The sequence below is a fragment of the Vanessa cardui genome, chromosome 2 (genome assembly GCF_905220365.1).
Source record: "Vanessa cardui chromosome 2, ilVanCard2.1, whole genome shotgun sequence".
Lineage (NCBI taxonomy): Eukaryota > Metazoa > Arthropoda > Insecta > Lepidoptera > Nymphalidae > Vanessa > Vanessa cardui.
In genome coordinates, this window is record NC_061124.1 from 4,369,275 (window position 1) to 4,396,710 (window position 27,436).

At 33.4% G+C, this 27,436-nt stretch overlaps 3 protein-coding genes across 10 annotated transcripts in view; 1 reads left to right on the plus strand and 2 right to left on the minus strand.

Moving 5' to 3' along the window:
* The first annotated feature begins 367 nt into the window (after positions 1–367).
* LOC124537812 (serine/threonine-protein phosphatase 6 catalytic subunit) lies at positions 368–2,908 on the plus strand. The gene is made up of 6 exons (XM_047114734.1): positions 368–650; positions 941–1,086; positions 1,204–1,345; positions 1,638–1,792; positions 1,948–2,060; positions 2,644–2,908. The coding sequence occupies exons 1-6, from the start codon at positions 483–485 to the stop codon at positions 2,832–2,834; spliced, it is 915 nt and encodes a 304-aa protein (XP_046970690.1). The 5' UTR covers positions 368–482; the 3' UTR covers positions 2,835–2,908.
* Positions 2,909–3,377: 469 nt separating this feature from the next.
* Positions 3,378–5,126, minus strand: LOC124537807 (eukaryotic translation initiation factor 3 subunit I). The gene is made up of 5 exons (XM_047114720.1): positions 4,995–5,126; positions 4,649–4,875; positions 4,366–4,498; positions 4,098–4,265; positions 3,378–4,007 (listed from the first exon to the last, which is right to left on the minus strand). Exons 1-5 carry the CDS (start codon positions 4,995–4,997, stop codon positions 3,549–3,551), a joined length of 990 nt encoding a protein of 329 aa, XP_046970676.1. The 5' UTR covers positions 4,998–5,126; the 3' UTR covers positions 3,378–3,548.
* A 2,456-nt stretch (positions 5,127–7,582) lies between these two features.
* Positions 7,583–27,436, minus strand: part of LOC124536802 (hormone receptor 4) — an 84,124-nt gene continuing 64,270 nt past the window's right edge. For 3 of the 8 annotated variants that reach the window (XM_047113427.1, XM_047113410.1, XM_047113417.1), the window contains 7 exons: positions 22,990–23,094; positions 17,448–18,533; positions 17,135–17,352; positions 16,655–17,050; positions 15,316–15,508; positions 11,996–12,111; positions 7,583–11,859 (listed from right to left, as the gene is read on the minus strand). In XM_047113427.1, coding sequence (XP_046969383.1) covers positions 11,779–11,859; positions 11,996–12,111; positions 15,316–15,508; positions 16,655–17,050; positions 17,135–17,352; positions 17,448–18,533; positions 22,990–23,089 — 2,190 coding nt within the window. In that variant the 5' untranslated portion in view covers positions 23,090–23,094 and the 3' untranslated portion in view covers positions 7,583–11,778. Of the gene's footprint in view, positions 11,860–11,995; positions 12,112–15,315; positions 15,509–16,654; positions 17,051–17,134; positions 17,353–17,447; positions 19,794–22,989; positions 23,095–27,436 lie in introns of those variants that run through there. The other 5 variants (XM_047113459.1, XM_047113467.1, XM_047113436.1 and 2 more) reach the window with 5 other exon arrangements.

The window sequence follows — 27,436 nt, forward strand, 5'->3', positions numbered from 1 at the left end:
CCCTTATGGGAAACCAAACCAAACTTGGGAACTAAGATGTCGTGACCCTTGAGTTAACCCCTGAATCTGCATTAACAAATGCTTATTTATTTTTACCATTGAAAAAGCAATATTTCTGTTTGACTGTAAAATATTGACAAGTTGGTGGTAGCCACCCAAGTGGGCTTGCATATATTCCTACAATATAGTAATCTCATTGAGCTCTGTCGGCATTGGCATTGGCAAGTCGGTATAATACCTAGCAAAAGTGTTAAAGATATAGTTGAATTGTTGCCAGCTAATCTTCTTCCACTAATGAATAGGCTTCTTCCAAGGTTATTAGAATGCAAAGTTTATTAATATCGCCACACCTTTGGCTGTCACAATGACAAATCATAACATTTCGTATTTGATTTTGACATTTTATTTCGACGATTGATGATTGAAAGATAGCTAAAGGGATTTGTCTAAATAACTCTTTGAAAACCGTAATATATAATAAAATGATGGGCGACGTAGATAAATGGATAGAGATAGCAAAAAGATGTAAATACCTACCAGAAGATGATCTTCGAGAACTGTGCAATATAGTTTGTGACTTGTTACTTGAGGAGCCAAATGTTCAACCGGTACAAACACCTGTAACCGTTTGCGGAGACATCCATGGTCAGGTAATTAAAGTTTTTATTAGCTCCTATTGAATAATTTTTATGACGTTTGATTAATTTTGGAAAATTATATATTATAACCAAAACAAGTTCTTTGTCAAAGTTCATCTAAAACTGTTCAGTACATTTGCAATTTGAATGCTTGAAAATTACTTATTTTAAATACCTATATAATATACTTTTGTAAAAAATTAATTGATATATCCCTATTTTCTTAAAACCTGTAAATGTAAGTAATTATTCAATCAAAAAAGGACATAGCTTTCAAACAAGAATGATATTCAATATTTCAGTTTTATGATTTAGAAGAGCTCTTTCACATAGGAGGTCAAGTTCCAGATACAAAATATATTTTTATGGGAGATTATGTTGATCGAGGGTATTATAGTCTTGAAACACTAACCCTTCTTATGGCACTTAAAGCCAGGTATCCAGACAGGTGAGAAATTCTTATATTACTATGTCATATACCTATATATATAAAAAAAAAAATGTTTTATCAACACAATAATTGATTAAAAAAAATAATCTCTATATTTTACTATATATCTTTCAGGATAATTTTATTGAGAGGAAATCATGAAACCTGTCAAATCACTAAGGTTTATGGATTTTATGATGAATGTCTAAACAAGTATGGTAATGCAAATGCTTGGAAGGATTGTTGTAGAGTTTTTGATTTGCTTACAGTTGCAGCGGTGAGTCTTAACATCTATTTATGTAAATACTAATAAATAGCTATAGTAATAATGATAACTAATCAATTAGTACTTTAGTATTCATTCTTCTTTTATCATCACATAATTATTGTAATAGATATTGATAACTCCTTACAAATTCCTAATTATTATTGTTTATGATTTGGTTTTTTTTTTTTTTAATAATAAGAAGCATGCAACAAAACCGAATAGCAAATTTTAATCAACCAAAATGTTTTCAATATACTGATTGTGTTGTGTATTAAATTATTTAAACTTTTATGGGTTACAGTTAATAGACGAAACAGTATTATGCGTCCATGGGGGACTGTCTCCAAAAATATCAATGTTAGACCAAATTAGATGTATTGATAGAAATCAGCAGATACCACATAAAGGTGCCTTTTGTGACTTACTATGGTCTGATCCAGCTGATGTTAAGATGTGGTGAGTCTAATTATTTAAAGATTTTTAATATTGCTATAAAGTAGTGGAAGAAGCTCTTCAATTCAACAAATTGGTCTTTTCCTTTATTTGTATACCTCTGTTTGTTATAACTTCATAACATAATAAAATATTACTACATTATGCCTTATTTACAGGTCTGTCAGTCCTAGGGGAGCTGGATGGTTATTTGGTAGCTTTGTCACAGAGCTTTTTATGAACTACAATAACTTAAGTCTGATATGTCGAGCACACCAACTTGTTAATGAAGGTATTCATTATTTTAAATCAAATTACACTTAAATGCATAGACATTCACATACACCATTAACCATTTGTGCATAAGCATACTTACTCATTCTTCATACCAATTAATGGAGTTTGTACCAATAAATAAACAAAAACTTGTCTTGGTGAACTTTTACTAAGACCTACTAGAAGTAAAAGTTGATTACCACAATTTTGACTTTCTCTTTATTTTCATTATAATGACTTAATAATATGCTACAATTTATTATTTTATATTAAGTTATTATTATTTAATACATTTTGAGACCGAGGTGGCCTAGTTGTTAGAAAGCTTGCTTTTTAACCGATGATTGTTGGTTCAAACCCAGGCAAGCCCTACAGAATATTCATGTGCTTAATTTGTGTTTATAATTCATCTCGCTCTTGGTGGTGACTAAAAAAATCGCGAGGAAAAGGTGTATTCCACCAATCCTCATTGGAACAGCATGGAGGAATATGTTCCAAACAGTCTCTTCAAAGGGAGAGGAGGCCTTAGCCCAGCAGTGGGAAGCCTTAGTACAGGCAGTTGTTGTTGTTTGTTGTTGTAATATTATTTTGTGTTGCAGGTTACAAATATATGTTTGATGAAAGGTTAGTCACAGTTTGGTCTGCGCCTAACTATTGTTATCGTTGCGGAAATGAAGCATCTATATTGGAATTTAAAACGGTCAATGACAGAAACCCTAAGATCTTTCAAGCAGTACCAGATAGTGAAAGAGAAGTTCCACCTCAGCATACTACACCATATTTTCTGTAGTCTATTCATGCTCAATGTGATATAAATATTTCATGATATCATAAATTTTGTATATTAAAATGTTGTACATTGTATTTCGTTTTATCATTTTTTACTTACTTTAAGTAATATACTGGTAGAAGAAATCTTGGATTAATATCTTATAATGATTAAGACAATTTTTTTATAAAAGTTTATTCAAAATATAAATTATGTTAATGAAAATAAACAAATTAAATCTTTTAAGGTATTGTAGTTGTAGCATACTGAGAAATCAATTGTTTCATGGTCTAGAGGCACAATATAAGGCCTTATGAGAGAAAAAGTAAAAAAATCTATGAAAAAATAAATTATAGTAGCAACACAGATTCTGGCAGTTCGGATTGAGTATAAGGAATCCTTAACCTTTTACCTGCTTTTAAGAAAGTGGTCAAAGCTACTGCTCCTCTGTGCTTTTGCCATTATTGTTGGATTTGAAGTGAGGTAATAGGGATTGATTTACACTACAATATAACCTAAGTAGATGTCTAGTCCAATGTTGTCAGTAATAAAATAAAAACAATGTCCCAAATATTTATTTATTTTGTGAAAAAGTTATGAGAATTTGTTGATCTAACAGACAGTTAAATTTTATTTGCAGTGGTTGTAAGTAGAACACTGAATTTATATATTTGACTGAATATGTATTAATGTGTATATCCAATACTGATGTTGACTAAAATGTTGTGTATGTTATTAATCCCTATTGTAATCAAATGTATAATCAAAGTAGGATTGATCAAAACTCTGTACACGCACATAACCATCTTCACCACCAGATGCAAAACTCTTGCCATCTGGATGGAATGCCAAACTGTTGATTGGTCCAAAGTGACCTTTGACACGGCCAAACTCTTCTTCAAAAACGAGATGGAAGAAGCGAGCATCGAATTTTCCTTGTCGGGTAGATGTAGTTGTTACTTCCATAGCGTCTTGACCTCCACCAAGGACAACATGGTCAAGGATGGGACTGAGCGCAGCTGAATTAACAGGACGCTCAGTTTTGTACTCCTTGAGAAGTTCGAGAGAATTTGTGTCAAAAAGCTTAGCGGTTTGATCCTTTGAAGCAGTAATAAACATTGTACCATCACGCGAGAGCTGCATGTCATTTATTTGATGGGTATGTTCTTTAACTGAATGCACTTTCTTGCCAGTCTGTAAATGTTTAAATGTTCATGATAAAAATTTAACAATTCTAAAATAATATTAAATAATTTATAGATCTTTTGTTTAAAATATACATACCCTTAAATCCCACTGAATGAGATCACCGGCTTCATGACCAGTTATGATTGTTTCATCCGAGCAACCCCAAACAAATGATGTTACTTTTGAATCTGTTATTTCCCACTTTAATATTGGATCTTGGGTTGAGAGTGAGTCATCAATAGTCCTTGTATCAACTATAAAGACCTAAAATTAAGTTAGAATAACCATTTAGTAAAATTACAAAGACTATTTATTATGATTTTTACCATTTAAATGTTTTCTTAGCTATGAGACATTAACATACTTCACAAGGATGACCCATAGCCTTGTCAGTCGTGTATGCAGCTTGGTTGGCGCTGAAGCTAAAATTGCAGGTTCTCACAGAAGAGTTTGTTTTAATTGTAGCTATGTTTTTGCCAGTCTCTAGATCCCATAATCTGCAATAATCAGAAGATTATAGAAATAAAGTACCAATATTTAATAAACATACTTTTCAACAGCAATATTTAATTAATTAACCTACACAATATGCACAGTTTTTTTACCAAAGTAGTCAAATATTCTCATACGATAAAAATAAAACTTACCTCGTCGAACTGTCACCACCTCCAGTGACTAGGTTAATCGATTGCCAATCAACATCCAAACACCAAACGACGCCACCATGACCATTAAAAGTACCAAGACGCTCCCCGTTTAGAGACCACCAAACATTAGGTTTTGAGTCTTTAGCAGCGGAGAACAACAAATCTCCTTCCCGATTGTATTTAATTTGAGTGATGGCACGTTCGTGCCCTTGCAACATAAGAGGTTTCTGCAAAATACATAATATTCATTGATATGTCGTGTTTTTCGGACACGTTTTACAGATATCGTGTGGCTTGTACGAAAAAAGTTGTTATTGGAATTTTAATCAAATAGGAAAATACTTACCATGTTTGTTTTTTGTAGGAATAATTATCAAATATCAAGAAAAACTGTACTGGTGCATGTGGCGATACCGCTTTCTGATTGATGAAGGGGCAAAACCAAAACTGACATATGTCACGCAGTTTTAGACATTAGCGTAACGTTCAAAGACTTGCTATAAGGACACATCCTACAAGTCTTTAAACGTCAAATATTAATTATTTTTTTAGATGTAATATATTTATTAATTTTATTTATTTGATTTAATTACATACAAAAGATATAACTGGATAAAATTAGTAACAAATATTTTTATTTTTTCTCAAGCAGGGTGAAGTTTACGGCTTATGTACTAGATGGCGTTAAAGACATTTTGCCAATGGATTGTTTGAAGTTTCTACCATCTAACTACCTATTTTTTACATAATAATAAACAAAATTCGTTTGCTTTGAATATAAATGACAGTGACTAAAATATAAACAGGATGACAATATTTAAAAATGTATTTACTAAAGGGCACACAGGGCACGTGTCCAGGCCCCGTATCTTGAGAGAACAATTTTTCTTACACGTTTGTGTACAAGTTGACTAGGTATATTTTCGAAATTGCCATCTTTGTAAAAAATAGCTACCATCTTTAACAAAAGGCTAGTTACGGTAATTGATATTAAAAGTTGAAAGCTAGACGTACTCTAAAGATAGAAATATAATTATATATGGCCATATGATTGTACAACCCTTCACATTGCTATGGGAATCTTGGGGATGACCTTTTCGGCTCATCGGATTTAATTTCTTCTTGAGTAAATAGCTATCTAAATATCAAAATTGAAATCAGTGGGAACGAGGTCTTGAAAGTACAGTGGGTATTAGAGAGCTTCCAGCGAATTATTTACACACTTGATGATAACTGGTCAGCACCGCCCATAGAGTGAACTGTAAGAAATATTAATCATCACTCACTATAGCAACGCTGTGGTTTTGGAAATAAAATGTTGTAATATATATTTGCACTAGATCACTCACCCTGCCGAATATACAATACCGGAATATAAAATTGTATGTTTTGCAAAAGAAGACATAAAACTCCTGCTGAGCTTCTACGCTGGCTCTTTGTCTTTATATTGTTCTTATATCTTTAATAAAGATATAAGAACAATAAAGATTCTTTATCGGTATTTATTTTCAAAATAGCAATAGATTTTTATCTTGACATTCAAAAGGTAAGGGTAATGCTTCTACTACATCGAATAAATCAACATGATTTTAACTTTGACTATTGCTGTTTATTTGTTGAATACTTGTGTAATATTGTGTAACAGATATGTTAAATAAGTAAATAGTAATAACGAATGCTGGCAAAAAGTGGAAGAAATTCCCTGGAATAAACTGCATAGTCACATGATAAAATGAAATGAATTTGAAATATAAAGAAAATAAAAAATCAGCAATGTTAAAGATTGAAATCTAATAAAATATTTGAAGCTTTTAATTCTCATAAAATTTTAATGACTAAATCGAAACTTGTTCAATTTGTTGATTGTAGGTTATTTAAATACCAGAATTATTTTGTGATTGTGTGTTATAGAAAATAAATAGACTTTTTTATTTCACATACATTTTATTCTCTTAAGTTATTAACCATTGATTTCCAAGAGTACAACTAAAAAACAAATTAAAGTACAAACACGTTATGCATCGCTAACTAAACACAACTGTAGGTAACTTCTCTTGGCAAACCAGTTCATCCATTGACTAACATAACACCCGGCGCACCACTCGAACGAGACGTAAAAACCGATACAAACATCAGAATAAGTATTAACAGTCATTGTATCCTAACTTGGTCGAAAATGTATAACAACAGCCTTAATCCGTCGAGAACAGTACATCAATCATCAACTAAGGTGATTGGCTACGTGTGAACATAGAACCCTAATTTATTGTTATAGTTAAGAATACGCTAGTACTGAAAGCGATAAGTCTTAATATTGAGCGAACCCAACTATTTAATAATATGTGTGTTGACGTAGCCAGTTGTGATCAGGACCGAGCTATTGTCTTGAGAATACTTGAGGCAAATTCTAAAAAAATTAACCGTAACCAAACTTAAAATCAACAGTAAATAGCAATTAACAGTTGATTTTCTCATAATTTGCATCAATCAAGCTCAAAGGAATAAGTGAAACAGTCGTGTAAACTACGATAATCATAAGTACATACAAAGATATGAATGGTTGGATCTGCTAGATCGGAATTTAAAAAGGGCTGGCCACGTCAAAATATATTTTGTGAAATGCAGCACACTCTGAACTCTTTAAAAAATGTCTACCTAAACGTTTAGAACTTCAGGCACTTTCTGTGAGACTGCGTGGTAATAAAGTGGCATTTGTTTAATTACTCAGAAAACTTAGTGAAAAATACGTTTCAAAATAAAATTAGATAGACAAGCTAAACGTGTTTGTCAATTCGTAACAAAAACGAATAATTTATATTTGGATAAAACATACAACTTGAAGGATAGATATCTAATATATATATGTATATATTTATATACTTAGAGTTCAAATATCCATCTGTGACACGTAATTACATACAACAAACACTTGTCAACGTTTCCAAATATATATTTTCTTACTGCTTTACACTCGATTTATTAACTATTTTAATTACAAAGTCTAATGTACACAAGTCAACCCTCCTTTTATCCGAAGTACATGAAACGCTAGTTTTTACACAACAAATCTTACATTAATAATGTGAAAATATTTCCTCACAATATCTTAGATGTAATAATTATCGTCTTATGGACTGTAAAGAAAGTGTGAAATGCATTAAGTTCTTGTTAAACCCTTAGAAATATATTAACACCATAATCATTATTACTATTACATATCAGTCAAAATATTTTCGCAATATTATACCTAAATGGTCGACTTTTGAATTACTCGTGTGACGTGAATATTTACCGATGTATAATATCAGTATAGGTTTGTTATTTATTTGATTGCAACGGCCATTATGTCAATGTAAGGTTACAAGTAATTCTTAAGTCGAGGCCACTCCTAGTCCGGGCTGCCAGAACATTGAGACCAAGAACTATTCTTATATCAAATCAGTACATAATCAGAAATAACTGTTTGAGACACATTGCTCATTTATCGTCTACCAACAATAAGCGATACGAAATACGTGATATTACGGATAAGCAATTGAAAATTTCATAAGAGACCAGCTTTTTAAATTAGGAGAGCAACGAAAAGCGAATGGCTATTTCACATGTAGTTAATTTTATATACAAATAATTGTATAGCCTCCGTGGGCTTTTCGTGTACTATTCTAATTAGGTACTCGCCAGTAATGCGCCAATTTCATTATCGTTATTCCCTAACAATACTATCCTTTGTACAACGCCAATAACATTCTTAATATCTAAATTTCCTTTGATACTCTGCCGTTAGTTTTTGCCTTAATAATAAACTACGCTATTAACAAAATAAGTGTCAATATTACTTACATACATTACCTTTAATATTAGTAGAACGATGCACTAATCGCGATTATAGTTACACTAACGATTTTCGTCATACACAATTAAAAATCTATAAAGGCATCTTTACCTCAGACTTTAGATTTACACCGTCGTGTTGATGGTGTTCATATCGACTAATTATAATTTAAGTTAGATATAAACGAATAAATAAATATATTATGTAATTTAACCGAATTGTCAATATATATGACGTAGGAGCCAGGCGCGAACGCTGAGAAACTTAGAACGCATGATTTCAATTTGAATTTCGTACGTTTTCATTTTTAATAAACTATCACTGTTTAATTATCACAATTAACTAATAATTTCACGAATGTCACTAACTTAAAACATATATGTATAACAAAATTACTTTAAGAATCTATTTAGGCATTTGATGGCAGTGTTTTAACCGGTTGTATTGAAACTAATTTATACAATTTATAAAAAAATTATAGACTAACTTAACTAATGGTAACACGATGAGGAACGGACACGTGTCGCTCAATCAGGTAACAGGATTATCTAATTATAAAACATTTTCAATAATGCTCGTTTCATTCTACATATGTTTGCTCAACTACGGACGTGGGCGTTAGCTTGGTAGTATTGTATAATGTATGCATCGGATCTGTGACGTATAGTACACTGCTCAAGTCCGTTTTTATAAAAATAAAGTACAAAGGGTAGAAAAAAAGTAATTTTCATAAGAATGTATATATTATTTTAAACTACGTGTTGTAATACTTTTAACTGTACCTTTTAACCGCTTAACAATATGTGTGTCCTCTGTATTGAAAATATAGTCAAGAATTATGAATATATACATACATATCACAAGCTTTACCCTTCAGATGTATAACGTAAGTCACTGGAGATAACTATACAATATAATATGTATATATTTTAATTAAAGTGTGAATAATTTATATCTAAATAAGAATAGGAAGAAATGCTTTCCATTTTTTCATAGTTTAATAAGTTTTGGGAGCTAATGTGGTGAAAATGTTAAGTATAGTCTGCTGACATCGATCTTTATAGATCTAAGGCATGAATAATTATTACCTAGAACCTAAGTCCTTAGAACGAACTTTTTGGTTGTAATTACTTAATTTTTTAATTTGACGTTTATCGTCTTTCCTAATCTAATGGTAACTGTTCACCGTTGTTGGAACGTTTTTAATAATAACATTAACGAGTAAGGGATTGTACACACGCATCGATAAGTAGCCGCGTTTGAATCGTCACAGTGTATTATTAAATTTTCATAAATTTCTATGTTGATACGATGAAAAATAAAATAAAAGGTAACAATTGAACTATTTAAGAAGATCTGATAAAAATATGTCATAACGATAAATTAAGTTATAATATTAAAATTGACAGTATAGAAGCTATATATAGTTAATAGTTATCGATATAAATTTATTTTTAATAATTATACAAATCAAAAAGTTCTCATGTATCTAATATCAATAAAAATATCTAAAAATTTCATTAACATCAAATATGTAGAATCCATCTGAAAAATATATTTTGCGATAAATCGACGGCTAGAACTCGCATCGTGTATACATTCCATAATACGATCGCTATCAAAGATAATAGCTAATAACATTAAAATAGGCAGTGATTACTGACAGTGAAGTTAATCAGTTTATTACTTATAAATTATGGCTATCAAAATTTACTACTATTTATGACTAATTACGTGTATGATCAATCGATAAATGTGGTCACATCATGTACTTGTCAGGTGTGATAATGAAGCTGCGTTCGAAAAATTTGGTCAAGAGCAGAGTCAGACTTATAATATTAATAGAAAAGTTGAAATCACTTTAAATTCTTAAGAATTCTTTCTAGGAATGCTCCATTGTGAATATCCGAAAAATGATTGTATTGTCGTGGCACACACAGATTTTTGATACGTCTTGGAACAAATGGTTTGATTACAGACGCTTTAGTTAAGTTCCTACTTATCTGATAATTTAAAATCAGTGAAATGGTATAAAAAATATTTGCCACATTCCTAGAGAATTAACATATAATGGCCACGCAGTCTTCGAAAAATTTTGCAACGAATGTCATGTGATATTCAAATTGTATGAATGATAATAATGGATCTTAAAGAATTCTGATACCGATATAAAATTAATACTTATAAGTGCCTTGACAGTTATTAAGATCTAGTGTTATGATGATATCATGCAGACGTCTGATGAAGTTAATGGTATTGAGCATAAATTACACTTGAACACATCAAAGGAAGCAAAGTATAATACGATAAGTAAATCTTCGAACCGTCTTTGCCTAAGTGAAACAGTGGCGGACGATTCAACAACTTACTCGGTCGCCGTCGGCACGTCGACTCGACAATGCCTACCGGTCGCTTATATCTAGTTAGACCAGAGTAAAGTAAGAGTTAGAACGAGAATATATGCATAAGTGGTTTGCGAAATATAGGCAATAAAAATGCATAAGTTGTGACTACAGAGACGAGCGCGAAGCCGCGCTCGATTATTTTTGCGTAAAAACGTTACAGATTTATACAAGCAGTCTTGGTAAACACTGAGAGTAGGTACTTAGTGCTACTTAATTACGAACAAGTCATATAAAATAAAATTAGAAAATTTTCGATATTACACACCCGGCGAGACAGCCGGTTTAAATCTAGATATAAAATGCAAACTAAAACAGCAATATTTCATTTACAAGAAACAATTATGTCTATAAACAACGACCTTAACTACGAAACTATGTTAAGTTACAATCTATATGTACAGAAATAATATATTATGCGATTCTTCGACTGACGTATTTAAATAGTAACATAATTATATATTTACTCTATTTAACACTAAGTAGTATACACTACCACGTATAAAACACGCATCCGAGTCCCTGGTACTTAAATAATATCTATATTTTATGATAAATCAGTCTGTCAATTGGGACGTTTTAATTCCTCTACTAAACAATAAGCCAATACACACATCGATTCAACAAAGGTATAATACCGCACTATCCACACTCACTCAGTTCAAAGTTTAGCGAATACAAGGAGTCCACGCACTGCGGCGGCTCCGTCTCGATCCGAAGGTGATCCGAGCCGTGTTTATTGTCGGTGTCCGGTCGAGTAGGAACGTTCTGCTGACTCTGGAGTGAACACAGGTCGGTTATGTGACGAGGGTGCAGGGCTGGCGGGGATGGCGCGGGCGCGGGACGGGGGTCTGCCGCTCGTACATCGAGAACTAGACGCCCTGCTGCGCCATGTACTATCTGATCTCAGCCGAGTTCAGCACGAACGGTACGTAGAACATTTTACTTTCTAGTAGCAGATTTGCCGCCGCTTGTATCTGAAAGTGTGAATAATGAGTCAGTATAATTTGAAGATGTTTTTAGAAAGTAGACTTTTTGTACAGATTTCATAATTATCAAAATCATATTAAAGTTGGTTATTTTAGAAAGAAACATATATATCAGTAGAAATACCTCGGGTATCCGAGCGAACAGCTCCTGAAGTCTGCCAGGATGGTGGGGTGCAGCGTGTTCTAAGTAACTGCGCAATACTTGCACGTACCTATCCTGAATACTTTCCAACTCCACTTCTGCAAAGATAAATCTGATTAAACCTGTCATATGATAGATTTATAGACTTAAACTTGATTTAATAGCTTGCAATTTCCAATGCATTAAGATTAATTTACAGTGGACGTCTGTAACCTTCTTTTTAGTTAGTCTACTCGACGCAAGATGGCGTTAAAAGGCGGCCGCCGAGCAATGCCATCGAGCGCGCGGTGCGGTGGTGACGTCACGCGCTCAGTAGGTCACTCCGATAGCGGGGCAACGACCGCGGCTAGCCGTTGACCTCCGCTCGAGCGAGCCCGCGTCCTCACCCGCTACTGCCGTCTCGCTCACACGCGCTTCACGATATTGTACGTATTACGTGTAGCGTTCATTCCTGTTATAAGTAGCTTAGCGTTCTCGGTCAATATTGCACTTATTTTATTATTAATTAAATGCGAATTTTATATTTTACAGATGGCTGATATAAGTAAAGTAAATGATTTTGAGTTGACATTCGTTAATAAAAAATACGTATATACTTTAATGTAAAGGCAATATAAGTATTGAGTACTTCCTTATTATGTTTTAAAGTGCTATAAATTGACATAATTTTCTCAGTATTTTAAAAGACATTAACAATGTCGTTAATCAGTTATTGAATTGCTACACGTAAATCAATTAGCATAATACATTTACGTGCAGTCACGTGTCCAGGTTACGTAAGAGCAAGCGAGACGGGTTAGCGACTAATCTAAGTTTTTTAGCCTCAAGCGCGCGGCAAAAGAGAAAGTTCGCTTCCGCCTGGCTTTTCGCTGAGAGTGAAATGCTGTCCCGTTTCAACTGACGTAACGCGACTATTATACGGATTGTGCTGTTGCTCTCCGTTGCGATAAATCACTTTGAATACTTAACCATAAACATATTCCATCTTGTTTATGGTCTTGCCTATTATAATATTTGCTAACTTTGACAATATTTTTATTCAGCAACATTAAAAAGTTATGACAGGAATTAGATTTTATTAATAAAAATTTAATAAATTAGTTACTGATTGAATATTTGTAATTGATATTTAAATCTCATTTTCAATCCGTTGTGTTGCCCAACTTACACGAGCGCTTATTGTTCACACAGAGCCACACACACACACACACGCGAGCGCGACCGCGGAACCGTTGCGCAAGCGCTTTCCATTTCACCGTAGCGAGAACTTACTATACCTCTTGCTATAGATATCTCACTTGCAACGCTACTTTCGTTCTTATATCTGTTCTATCATGCGTGCGCTGTGTTAACGATGAGACATTAACCTTAGCTTAAATATAAAATTTGAGAGTATTGTTATTCTATCTAACTTGTATAATTTATATAAACTTTACACATGAATGAATATAAAAATAATTTATAATATTACATGTGTATGAAGAACATCTTTATTTACAATGATAGAATCTAAATAATAGCTTTGAAGGATTTTTTTAGCAATTTATCTCACAGCTATTAATAAAAAACGACTTTCTAATAAAAATATGAGAACAATGGAATTGTTATACATATATATATTTCAAAACGTAACGCGTAGAACTAAGTCTCATTTCATAAACAGTGTACTCGTAATTATAACGAGCGGTGAAAATAATTTTCGAACGTAGTGCGTGCGGGTGACCTAGTTACAGCATCGATAACGCAGATGGCGTATTTTCCAGCACTAGCTACGGACAAGTTTAAATACGACTGAACTTTAAACGCTCTATTTCGCTGTATCATTGTGTTATTCTAACTTTAAAAAACATCGATGAATTATAAAGTCGTGGCACAACACTATTATTATGGTTTTTAGTTTTATTAAAACGTTATTCATCTTAAACGTTGTATTGTATTTATATGATGATAAACTGAAATATATTATATGATCTTAAAACATTCTTGGTATTTATCTAAACGGAACTAAATTTGATTCGATTGTATTCCAAATAGCGGCCTAGTGAAGGGCGTTGGTAATCAATTAACTTGATAGCTATTTAACACTCAATTTAAATGCTTTATTACGTACCGAATCAAATTTAGCACGTTACAATACATCTTGTATTATAATGTGCTTAAGTTGATTCAATTCCTTTGTAACTACAGTCAACACTAATATTGAAATATTCGATTGATCCGAATGATCGGTCACGAAAGATTAACACAAGTGTGTCTAGCGCTTTATAATATTGTATTTGTAAAGTGAAATTCTGAACGTGTTGTCTCGATGTTTCAAATCGATTTTGCAACCGTCTCGCATTGCAACTGGGTTATATGTACCATAAATCATAATAATATTAACGAGCGCACTTTGAGACTCCATTTTGGTGTCTCAGAATTGACACTACAATTGGCTCATAATATTTATAGCAATTATTGTATTTTATCGAATAAAGCCCTTTACTTTAATTTAAATAACTTACAACGATATGGAAACTCGTGTTAAACAATTTATTATTAGAATTAATTGATAAACTTGGTAATTAAACAGTATGATGATAAATTCATTGGCGTTGTCGGAAAATGATTGTATTTGTACGTGAATAGTAAATTGCAGAGCCTGGCTTACATAATTACAAGTTGCAGCTGACCCACATAATGGGGCGATGCACCCTTGCCTATAAGTGGATTTCTGCCGCATTGTCAAGCGAAATTAATCGATCTTATTGCATTTATAATCAAATCAATTGTTTCTTAATTAAATAAAAAATATTCTTTATTAGTTAATTATATTCGACTAACATTTGAAGAAGGGATGTAACATCCGTAACGTAATCTTATGTTACGAAATTAATTTGATAACATTAATCGCTATTTATTCGAAAAACAGTGTAATACATATATAAAAAAAAAATTCAATATTACTCTGTAATAGTTGTATTGACATTAAATTAAATCATTAAAAGTAAGGAAACCAATTTTAGCTTACTTCACTTTAGAAGATATTATACAGCAGACTTACACAGACATATACACGTAAGGAAAATTGTAACGTTGTGTAGTAACGTTTTTGTTACCAACAAGCGGTGACAAAAGTTTCTGTAAATAAAACCTTTAAAAGTCAAGAAAATTTTTGATTTTTAAATTTTTGTAATTTTTGTAATTTTCTAATTTTTAGTGACTTTCAAAAGAATTGCAAACAGAGAAATTGCTAACTATTTAATACATAAATATACATAAAACAAACTAATTATATTACAATATTATTACGTATAATTTACCTTGATTAAGCAATATGTAGACCTTCAAGCACACGTACTCCTCCATCCTGAGCTGGATGCGACGAAACACGCAGGTTATTTGCGTCATCTTCTCCACCACCAGTCCCACATCCAGTCGGAGCTGTTCCAGGGTTATTGGCCTACCCATCAATGATGTCAGGCAATTTTGTAATGTCCTTAAATTGGCATTAACCTGTAAAGAATATTTTCTTATTTAATTTTCTTTTTATTTGTAGAGATGATGTTTTGGTTTTCAACGAATAAGATTATTAATAATTAATTATTACAAATAAACGTTTTACTATATTATATATTATATTTTAAGATTAGTCGTATAAGCTAAACGAACGACTTGTGTAAAAATAAATAAATTTCCGTTTGAAGATGCTAAGAATTATTAATAAAACATACAAATATAAGCAACAAAATACTTGCTAATTCGTAATATATATTTATATTGTTATTTAATAAAGTTGACGTTAAGGATAAAAAACAAGCTGTTTAAAATAAATAATTAATATAGTATTTAAATTATTAGCTTATATCGAGTTACCTACTTTAAGAGTCAACCTTCCTGATCTAATATACATGATTGAGGATAAATAACTTATAAATCAGCCAATGAATAGCAGTAATTATATTCTAAAACAAAACACATATCCATGATCTGTTCATCGATGCGTTAATTAATCTATGATTACGAAAACGCGGTACAGAATACGACTCTACGTTTACGTAATAATGCAATACATAAGTATGAAGGAAATGCACTAGACAATGAAAACGCTTTTTGTGTAACTGCCGGCATATTCGTTACGTTTATGTAATACGTACATATCTAAAAACGCTATTCGGTTTGTTACAGACAGAAGTTATAGAATAATTATCTTTAGTAAACGTTATGTTTTAAAGAATTTTTAAATATTGTAAAGTTTAACGGCAATATTTGATGGCGCAACCGAAAAACAATAGCGAAATCGCTTTAAAGCGCTGTTCGCATTATAATTCGTTCTATCATCTGACTAATAGAAACTATTGCATTTTACGATTCTATTAGAACAAGCCATGCAGCGCAAACGTCCGAGTGCAGTTTGAGGCGACTTTCTATTGGTTACGCAACGATGCAGATCACGTAACTGCGCTCGCGCATGTGGCGGAAGTCTCGGGAGCGAATTTGATCATTTGAGTACCTATACTTTAGGGCTGGCTAGTCCTGTTACTTAGATTTTACAACATATTTAATCTACATTATGTTATAAACACAAAGCATGCTAAAATTTAGTTTAATAATCTTACGAAATAATACTATAGGATATATTGTTTAAAGTGTAAAGCTTACCTCTTGCATGAAATCATGTTCATGATCCGACGACGGTGGTGCATGAGCGAGTTTCCCATGCATTGCTTGGTATGCCGCTGTTGTTAAAACTGAGATCTCGTGCCACTTCTCCATTAACAGCTTAGAATGGATCTCCATAGGAATTTCCATTATAAATGGTAACTTTTTCGTCCACGCGACCATTTTATGTACAATGGAGTCTCCAATTTTACAAAGTTTGTCGCCAATTTCGGACGTGTCGTGGAGGAGATCAGGTAGATGGCGTACAGTTGCAATGTCTTCCATAGCATCACAGTCGATGAGAGCCCGGATCATATGCAGCGCTCGTTCCAAAGGAACTGCTCGATCTCGAGATGACGATACTGCGCTTTCCAGTCTTGCTCTCAAATGTACAACCTAGAGGTAAACATACAAATATTAGTAGAATATCTTGACTAGGAATATCAATGCGACAAATTAATTAAATAATATTACATTTACCTCGCTGGGGTTTGTTAACGCAGTCTTTAGTATGGTCCCATTAACGAGGTGCGGTGGGAGGGGTGGTAAAGGGTCTTTAGGTTTTTCTGGTGGTGATGCTCGGCTTGTTGTAGTCGCTGCTTTCGTATTTGGTTTCTTGTGTTTCTTATATTTAACTTTGTAAAGGTTGTATACGGCACCGCTATTCCTGCCACCAGGCATACGATCCTCTCGGACAGCTTAAAAATAATTATTTGTTATAGCCTAACTCAATGTAAATATTTTAAAAAATATATTTACTATTATATCGTTTTTACATTATTGATATTATTACCTTGTAAAACCATTCCTTGCTCTATACATTTCTTGAAACGACAGTACTGGCATCTATTCCGTTGCGCTTTTGTGATTTCACAGCCACCATCAGCAACACAAGTGTACACTCGACGATTTTGTACAGTCCTTTTAAAAAACCCTTTGCAACCTTCGCATGTTATAATGCCGTAATGTAAGCCCGTTGCTTTATCTTCACATATCATACATATCATAGGTTGTTCATCTTCTTCACGATCTGCCTCAGGAGCATAGGTTCGAAGTTCTGGACGAGTTGATAAAGAACTTGCACTTGCAACACCTGGTAAACCTGATACAGTTCCAGCTGCAGCACTGAGATTTAATGCATGCATTTGTTGATGCGCTGGCAGCTGCGAGACATCTCCAGCCCAGAGAAGCTCCATATCTAATCTTGGTCCTCTTGGTCGCCTTAATTCTCCACCTAGGTTGAGCAGTAATCGTGCTGCGGACTCTTCACTACACGTACCCGGGTCGGGGGTTGGTGGTGTCGGCGTATGCGACGCACTCGCTGCTGGCTCACCACTAGCGGCTGGTGCGGGTAATGTCCAAAACATAGTCCGAACACCACCAGATTCGCCCATGATAACAGCTGGCGCACCGCGCCATTGCGTATTTCGAGATCCTGATTTTTGTTCTAATGGTTGAGGTGGGAAATGACCGCCGATGAGCTCCGGCTTCACACCGTTGATACAAGCAGCGGGTGGCCAGTGTCCCGGTGAGAGCGCCGTATGCGGACTTTGCGGAGGCGGCGCAAGAGCACGTGGCCTATAAGGCTGAGGAGGTTCTGGGGGTGCAGCTTCAAGTTTAACCGATGAAGGTGCAGATTCGTGTTTATTAATTTGGGAACTTTCCGTTTTAACAACAGGAGCTCCTTCAAATTTAATGACTGAATAAGGTGGTGCAGAGCGGATGACTGTAGGGTGGCACGATGGCGAAGGCGAAGGCGATCCGCCGCCGTCGAACACAGGTGGTGGGTGCGGCGGCGTGCTACACCCGGCCTCGGCCATGCGCGGTGACGGTGGGCCCGGGTCTGGCGACGACGTACTGGTGTCGGCTGCCGACTCACCTATGGAGATACATTGCATGATTAACAACAATCGTAGACTACCGTACCATCGTGAAAGAATAAGATCATGGCGTGCTTTTAATAAGTGACAAATAGAAACTAGGTGAAATGTCAACGACCGCGCGGCGTGGTCGCAGTTAGAAGCGCGGGGTGCGACGCAGGGACGCGACACTGCACTTCCCGCCGCCGCCGACTAGATTAGCCGGTTGCGTCACGATGTGAGCGCGGTCCCGACCACATAGAAAACTAATTTAATTCACCGATGCAATCGCATGCTGAGAAAGGACATCTCACAAGCTGAGAATGTAGCGTTGCACTCCGAAACTAATATAGAAGTTTTGTAAAAAAAACTATTTTATAATTTTAATATTGTATTACTTTAATTGTTTGCGCAACAATGCGGAACACGGAAAAGAAAATAATATGTGGAAAATGTAGGAAGTACGGTCGCACGTTGTAACGGGTGAACGCGAGATGCGGCGCTGTGAGCGAGGAGAAAGTGAAAGCGGCGCGAGCGCAGATGCGGCGCCCGGAAGCGTTGCGCTTGTGCCCGCAACGCGCTATAACAACATCACAAAGGGCTCTACGGTCAGGTTATAAATATAATTTTGTTTAACTGCAGCTTTCCCGAACATCGCCGCTTTAATTATTTCAAAAGCAATTATTATAAAGTTTCACAAAAATATTATCAATTAAAACCCGTATTTTTATTATTTTGAGACATTATTTGCACATAATGTTATTTATTTAATTTTGTGGATAAATTATATGTTTGATTAGTTTAAAACGTAAGCAATAAATCAGAAACTTTACCGACTTTTTATTACTAAATCCATATGCGCTGGTTGGTACGGTTACCGGCTCCGGTGTCGAAGCTTACATCCCAAATCACTCGGTCCATCGATTTTAAAAACTGAGTAATAACATAGACGTTTGCACTCGGGTCATTGGGAATAAAATATTTACATCTGTGTCGGTCATTTGGGCGATGTTAGACTTACGAGCGCGCGAGCGAAAATCTTTGCGCGGTTTTGTTTACGCGAGGAAAAGTCGCAAAGAAAGTTTTCCACTGTCGGCGACGGGCGGCGGGCGCGCGCAGTGAGCCCGACCTACCGCACGAGCGGCAGCGCGGGCCGCTCCCCGCACCTTCCCGGTCCCTCCCTCCAGCCACTATTAGGTCACTCAGACGGCCGTGCGTGCGAAGTGCAACCGCACAATGACTAGTGCAACGCGTGCACCGCTCTCGCTTCGAGGACGATCTCTATTTCACTTGGCGTCCTTTGCCACATCATTGGTGGGGACCGATCTTTCTAGCCGCGTGATGCAATCGGCTGCTGAGGTCCTAGGAAGGTTCGTTTCATAGATAAGTACTAGTTTTGAATGCTTTTCATTACGTATTGATCGTAGTTGGATAATTTATCCAATCTTACACTTTGATTGAAAATCGTTAAATATCAGTGAACGCAAATTCCAATGATGAAGCATATTTACTGCAATTTTGATTGAATTATACATTTCGAAATTCTTTGAATAGGCCGATCTTTTTTCGATTGATGCAATCGAAGGTCGCATGCGGTCAGCGACCGGCTGAAACTAGGTCACACCCTCACCCCGGCATCTTTCCGCCTCCCTCCTCGGCGCCTCGACGCCACGTGTCATTGCGCCCGTTTGCGCCGACCTGCGTTATATCTATTATTCTCCACACTACACCTTCCCCGTTACGATAAATATAGAAATAGATGGTATCGATCATCATCCCTGATATATACTGGCGTGTCCGTGTTTGTTAAGTTAACAAAGGTTTCATTGCAGATTTATTTAAGGAAGTTGTCGTATTAGATAATAAATATAAAGGTTAATAATAAAGCTTTTATCTTTTGAAATAATTTTCGCAAAATATGTTCCTTATAACTTACTTTTGACTAAAATATTTTTATTTATGCGATAATAACCCAACCATACTAAAAACTTTTATTCTAAGTATAAACAAATAGTTGAGGTAAATTAGTATGGTGTACCTATAAAGGAGATATTAATTCCCTGTGTAGTATAAAAGCCGCGCTTAACATACCTAAACAAACTCTTACGTTGAAATCCCGCTTATCTTGTTAACGAATGCACGTATGCTGCAACACGCGAGGGTGCGTCACAGCGCGGGTGCGTGGCGCGTCACATCGCGTCACACCCCCGACGCGCCTTGAACGTCACGATACCGTTATCGAGATTCACGCAAATCTATAAATAATTGAATACTCCTTCTAGTTTTTTATGAACCTGCGATGAAACGATGGAAATAATTCGGTATTCTGATGGATAACGTTTCAGATTCATTTTAATTTCGTTTATACGTGTAATGAAGTTGACGTGTTAAACAATTATTGATTGATAATAATGGTAAAACTTTAGATGTAAAAAGGTAAATTGCTTTTATGCATAAAGAGAAATGTTTTTATTAGCTGCTCATTCGATGTTGATTGTATTGCAGCTCTTATGCAGCGAATATGTATTGCATGAAATATTATAAGACAATTGAATCTCCTCGCGTAAAGTCCATTCATTACTGCAGCGCGATCGTTAGCACATAGCGCCAAATGTTACGTAGTGTGACAGACGACGGTGAACATCTTTCACTCATTGATTATTCAAAAGGTCAAGTAATAATTACAATAAATAAGTTTTTACTTTCACTTTTAACATGTTATCTCTATTACATAATTCAAAGATCTTGAATTTCGAATGTTTTCTTCCGAAACAAACAAATAAAAAAGTTAAGTAAATAAATTAAAGTTTTACTGTGGGAATGGGTATTAATTCAAAATGAAATATATTTATTTCTTTCGTACAATTAAAAAAAGGATCGTTTAAAAAGTTTCTCAAAGAGGCAAATGTTAATTCCAACATTAAGATAAATATCACACGCAATAAAAAATTACAAAATAGTAATTATTTCGTTAAATAAATATTCTTTGAAGGCAGTTAAAGGCGAAAGTGATTCCATCCAAGTCATCGCTGTCAAATTAATGTAAAATATGTATTTCTTTGATAATATTGCGATAGTCTCACAATAGCACTCGACTTGTTTAACCGGAATTTCGAAGATTCTCGTTTTAAGTGAAAGTGACGCTAAGTCTAAGTTGAAGATCGAGTTATGTTTAGTATAATTATTATTTAACTTTCGTTTAGTAATGCCGATTATAACATTAATTTGTTGTGCAAGAATGACATTGCTTTTCTAGTAATCGTTATTGGGTGGTCATAATTTAATGATTATTATATACTAGCGATCTACTCCGGCTTCATTCCCATTCATTCACGGGTGCAATTTATTAATAAAGAAAAATATATTATATAGACATAATGAATACTCTGTAGCAGTCAGAAATAAAGTAATTTTCTAGAGTTTTTTACGATTAAAGAACTCTAGTTTTTGTGTTATTTTAGTTATTGTTAATTCAAGTTGGTTGACTTCGAATTTAAGTCACTCATACTACATATTCTATGAAAATGTATTTAATTTCTGGTAATTAAAGTAATGAAATATAATTTTTTTTAAATATTTTAATTAAAGTAAATTAAAAGCTTGAATAAAATTACATTTTTAAAATTATAATATTTACCTTTGTATGTTATAAGTAATGCAATAGTCTCACTAATCATTTCCTCACACAAAGGTCTATTTTTGTTAGGCAATATACGCTTGCGCCGTGACCTGTGACATTAGCAAATTCGCAATCTCAGAATATCACAGATAATTACCGCCTTGCGCTTATTTTTTAAATTCAGAATAGTGCTATATTACTTTATATTTTATTTAAATAATCTGAATAATCATTGGTCGAAAATAATTTCTTAAGAAATATTACGTTTTTTTTTATATTTGGAACCTATATATAACCTCTTTGGTCTTACAGTAAAAATGATACTAAAAATTTGGAGTGTAGTGTTTAAAAATTATATTACCGATAGCAAGTTGAATTTGCTATCGTATTCGAAAGTGACATTAAGTTCGTGAGTCGAGTGGTAACTGTTAGGACTCGTAAGGAATACAAATTGTAGGTACTGACCTTACACTTAGACAAGATCGAATTCACTTTAATAGTCTATCCTCGAAAGAAACGTACGATAGGTAGCGATTAAACTTTATAAAATTATTTTATTTAACAAAAAACGATTGTATTAAGGTGTTCATTAAATCCTAAAATTAAAATTGTTACTAACTAACGCGTAAGGTTAAAAAAATTATAAGCATGAATGTTATTGTCATAAGATTTTGGATGAAAATGAATGACGTAACTGAATAAATATCTAGCAATTGCATCGCACTTACTTGCTATGTGTTATTTAAAGATACGAGTATATTTTTTAAATTAAATGTAAGGAATAAATGCAATCAAAAAAGGAAAGGGTTCCATGGAACTCAAGTAAAAATTAAAAACTATACGACAAGTCTACTCACCATCGCTACTACATCGGGAGTCAACTTTCCGCCTCTTTAGTTTGAGGTCTTGGAACAGACTCATGTTGTCGAGGTCACACGGGCCGCGGCTGAGTGTCATTATTCCTGTAGACAAAGAAAAAAAAAGTTAATAATCTGATTACAATTTTGATATTGATAAATAAAATTTTCGACGTGTTCAAGTTAAAATACGATTTATCATAATAATAAAACTGTAAATATGAATGAATGAATTACTCGTTGCACTGTGTTATAATTATCTCAGTACGTATTTATCACTAAACAAATATTAGTGATGTATGTTTCATTCGCGCTATTGTTAATGATTTTACTCACTACATCCTGGCGACATGTCGGGCTTAGGTACGTAAAAGGGTCCAGATATTGGTGGGTAAGGATCATGCATTTCAAAGTTTAAAAACATTTAATACATTTTGACTCCCAATTTAATTTCGATAACTTCAATACTTCGTTAATTTATTGAAACTGTTAATTTAACTCAATATATATATAAAATTTGTTTATCCCGGTGCACTTGAACTTGATTGTACTGTAGCGCGCGTTGATTGCACCTAACCGTAGATGTTGAGCGAAAGCATTTTTATTTCATTTGAGTTAGTACGTAGTTTTACGATTGATCATAATTGAAATTTGCTGGACCATGAATATTCGTGTCCATTCATATAGTATTGTACCGTATGACATCAACCCCGCTGTGTAGAATGCACGTGACGTAAGACGTACGTAAAATGTTTGATAAACACTGAACATGCGAGTCATAAATTGGGACGGTCATGGTCTAAATACGTCAGAATGTTAATTTTCTAGTATAACCAACTTTAATCAATTCATTCAGTTTTTATGCAGTATAATTGCATGCGTATAGAATTATATGACAATTTAATTTTTTTTTTATAAAAGCTGTCAATAATGTAATAAAGATCAAACCCACTATTATGTAATAAATGGTATTGAATGATATTCTAAAGCATTTTCGGTTTAGAATTAATACGAATTGCTCCGCTATAAGCATACTACGTTGTATTTTGTTAATTCTTGACAAACAGCAATGAGCGTCAATAAAAATAGCATTTGTATAAAAAATTAAATATTTACATTTTATTTTAATAAATTTATATTTTACTATATAGTAAAGTTGCTAGTCGCGATAAAAATAGATCTTATTTATTTTTATTTGGCTGTAGACTAGCGTAGTTAGCTTATTGTCCTTGTCGGAGTAATACTAGACGTGGACCGCTATAAGAGAGCAATCTAGTTAATAATAATGATGTATTTTTATATTTATCTCTGATTTATAAAAGAGCCGTTCTCAGACTACCGATTTCAGTCACGTTTGCTGAATATTGGTATTTATAACGAGTTAAAAAATCAGCGGGAAAAAATAAGTCCAAAAATAAGAATATAAAAATGTCATTTAATTGTATCAATATTTATTTGTAAAAATAACCAACTATTATTAATAGTGTTAGAAGAAATACATCTCATTGGTCTTTTAAATCAATTGATAATTTGTACAATGTCGTAATAAAAGTCTTAAAAGCCATCATGTTTGAAGTGGTCAAAATGTATACTGTAAAAAATGTATGTATGTGTGTACAGCCACATGACGTTACTCATTCCAAGTCACATACTCTGTGATATACTGTACACACTGTTGCGTGTTTATGAAGTATATGCGTTTCGAGAAAATTTATTATACGTGTGTGACTATCGTTCTTATAAGCGTCATTTATTTCAAACGTTGTGGTTTCCGTCATAATTACCAATACGTACAGAATTATTACAGGTCCTTGACCTTGGATTGTGTTTTGTTTTCTTGTCTCTTTGTACTAGTGAACTTGAGACGCTTATAAATGTATGTCGTGCAGTGAATTAATACTATTGCGTTTTATTTATGAATCGCTTAATGTTACCTACATATACATTCGAGTAACTGTATTTAAATAAGTTATTTAATGTTAAATACGCTTAAGTTTTCAGTGTACACTTTATTTTGTTATAAATAATAGACGTTAGATATTTTAGACTTCTAAATATATCATTTTAGCAACATAAGGCAGCTGAATTTATTGTTATCAAGGCCATGATTTCTGTTAGCTTCCTGTATCTTATTTATAATGCTGTTTACGCAAATCCATGCAATCTTAGGTCAAAGGCAATGTGTTGTCAATAATATATCTTCTTATGTTAACAATTTTGTTTATAAGCTGTGTGAACATAGAAAGAGTATTTATATTTATATTTTTTTTCTATTCAGAGATCTTCAATAAAAAATTCAAGTAAAAATATTTTTATGCTACAGATTTTATTCAAGCCATTTATTTGTAAGTACTTTATTCTTATCACTGTATACACAATAGATTTCTATAGTGTTACTAAGTACTATGTACGTACATACACAAAATCATAACGTAAGAGACTGCGTAGTTATTTGACGTGTACGTCAATACGAAATAAAAATCTCTGTAGCGCGATTACGCTGATTAGTAGCAAGATCTCCATAAAAAAACTGACTCACTACAGATTGACGTTATACTTAAGCATGTGTATTATGTAAAAAAGCGAATGTATGGAATTACTGCAGCGTGTAATATGAGAAGTGAAACTTCTTTAGTTACGTTGTTATTTGAAATGCAATGAAACGAAAATGCGGCACGATAAAGAGATAGACGAAAATTTAAATTAAATTATTAAGTTTCTATTCTACTTTGTGTGAATTGCACACTTATTTTTTTTAGATATCAATCATGATATGACACATTGTGTCATTTCAATGCATAACTAATAGATTATTTTGATGAAACAGCGCAGGTAAATTATGCACATTTTGTTACTTAAATATGATATATGTATATGTTATCTTACTTCCGATCATGAGGTAAGTCAGGATATATATACACAAATAAATTAATAAGAAGTTAATTCGATTCTTACCATAATTTTATAACAACGGATATTGGTAGGTCTGTTTTAGGTTAATAGACTTTGACAGTGGTGGTGGTTTAGCAAACCACCATGAAATTTGAAAACATATATTTATTTTTTAATGGAGAAGGCTTTTATTATCAGTCATGAAAACGCACATGGCCGTAACATTAAGGACATAACTATACAAGAAAAAATGTTTTAAAGTAGATACTGTTCAGATCATGACTGCGTTGTTTGTTGTTTAGAATGTTGGCAAGAATGTTAGCAGCATTTCCCCGTTGATTCTGATTCACTGTGAACCAACATTGTAAACAAAAAATGAACCAACCCTCATGTCACCATTGGAGGCAATAAGACGAGGTTATATTTGTAATTAAAGTTTTTACACTGCTAAACAGGGCTATTAACACATATCCTATTGCGTTTAAATTATGCGTACCTTATAAAAGGTCGATCGAAACAACTCTGTGAAAGTAATAATTGTTATGTGGTTAATTTACAGTAATTTTGGATTAATTGTGGTACCCACATTTTGAAATTTATTTAGCGAAAAAGATTTTTTTTTTAATAATAGACGTAAACCTGTCAAAGACCTTGATAATGACGTGTTAATTAAGCGATCAACATAATTCGCGGGTTGCTTGAAGCTTCTTTTGCGCCGCGGCTTCGACGAGGTCGATATTAGACTTCCGTAAATTGATTATAGGTTTCATAATAAATATGGATATGAATATAAAAAAATCTATAAATGTTGTATCTGTATTCTTTATTAAAAAATATCTGAGAACCTTTAGATGTAGCTGATTACATACTATGAGATAAATCTATAAAAATCTTTTGAGGTGCATGTTATCCCAAATCTTATACCTCCCATTTTTTTACTTAGTGCGTTTTCTTGACTGTTTTGGTATGTTATTAAAGAAGAGGGAAATAGTTGTTTGCTTCATATGAGAATTAATTTTTACTTTTTATTTACCCCCAAAATATTGTCTAATAACAATTTATGATTCTGATATCGCATTTTCTGGCTCAATATAAAACATAAATTTCATGTAACAGATAAATCATTGTTCTATTAACTGTTGAGTAGGAATCAAAATAATTTAATCAGAACTCGACACTGACAGATTATTACGGACAAAGAACTTAGTGGCTGAACTTGAAATATGTGATACGCAAGGCTTGAGGTAAATTTTATGAGACGGAAATTTACGAGTCAACATTGAAAAATATTTTTTCTTAAATATAAAATCACTTGTATACGTAGTTGAATAAACTTGCAATTTTATTGTTGGAAAAAATCGAAACGGCGAGAAGAACCATGTCATACTTAAATAATCGTTAATAAAAAGGTTAAAAAAAAAATCTATTCAGAGTTCTGTTTATCATTAATCTTTGATGAATATTATTACTAGAATATGTCTTAAACTTACATTTATGTCTTGACACATTCAATAGAACACAAAACAATAAGTCATTTAATGAAAACACTAAATTT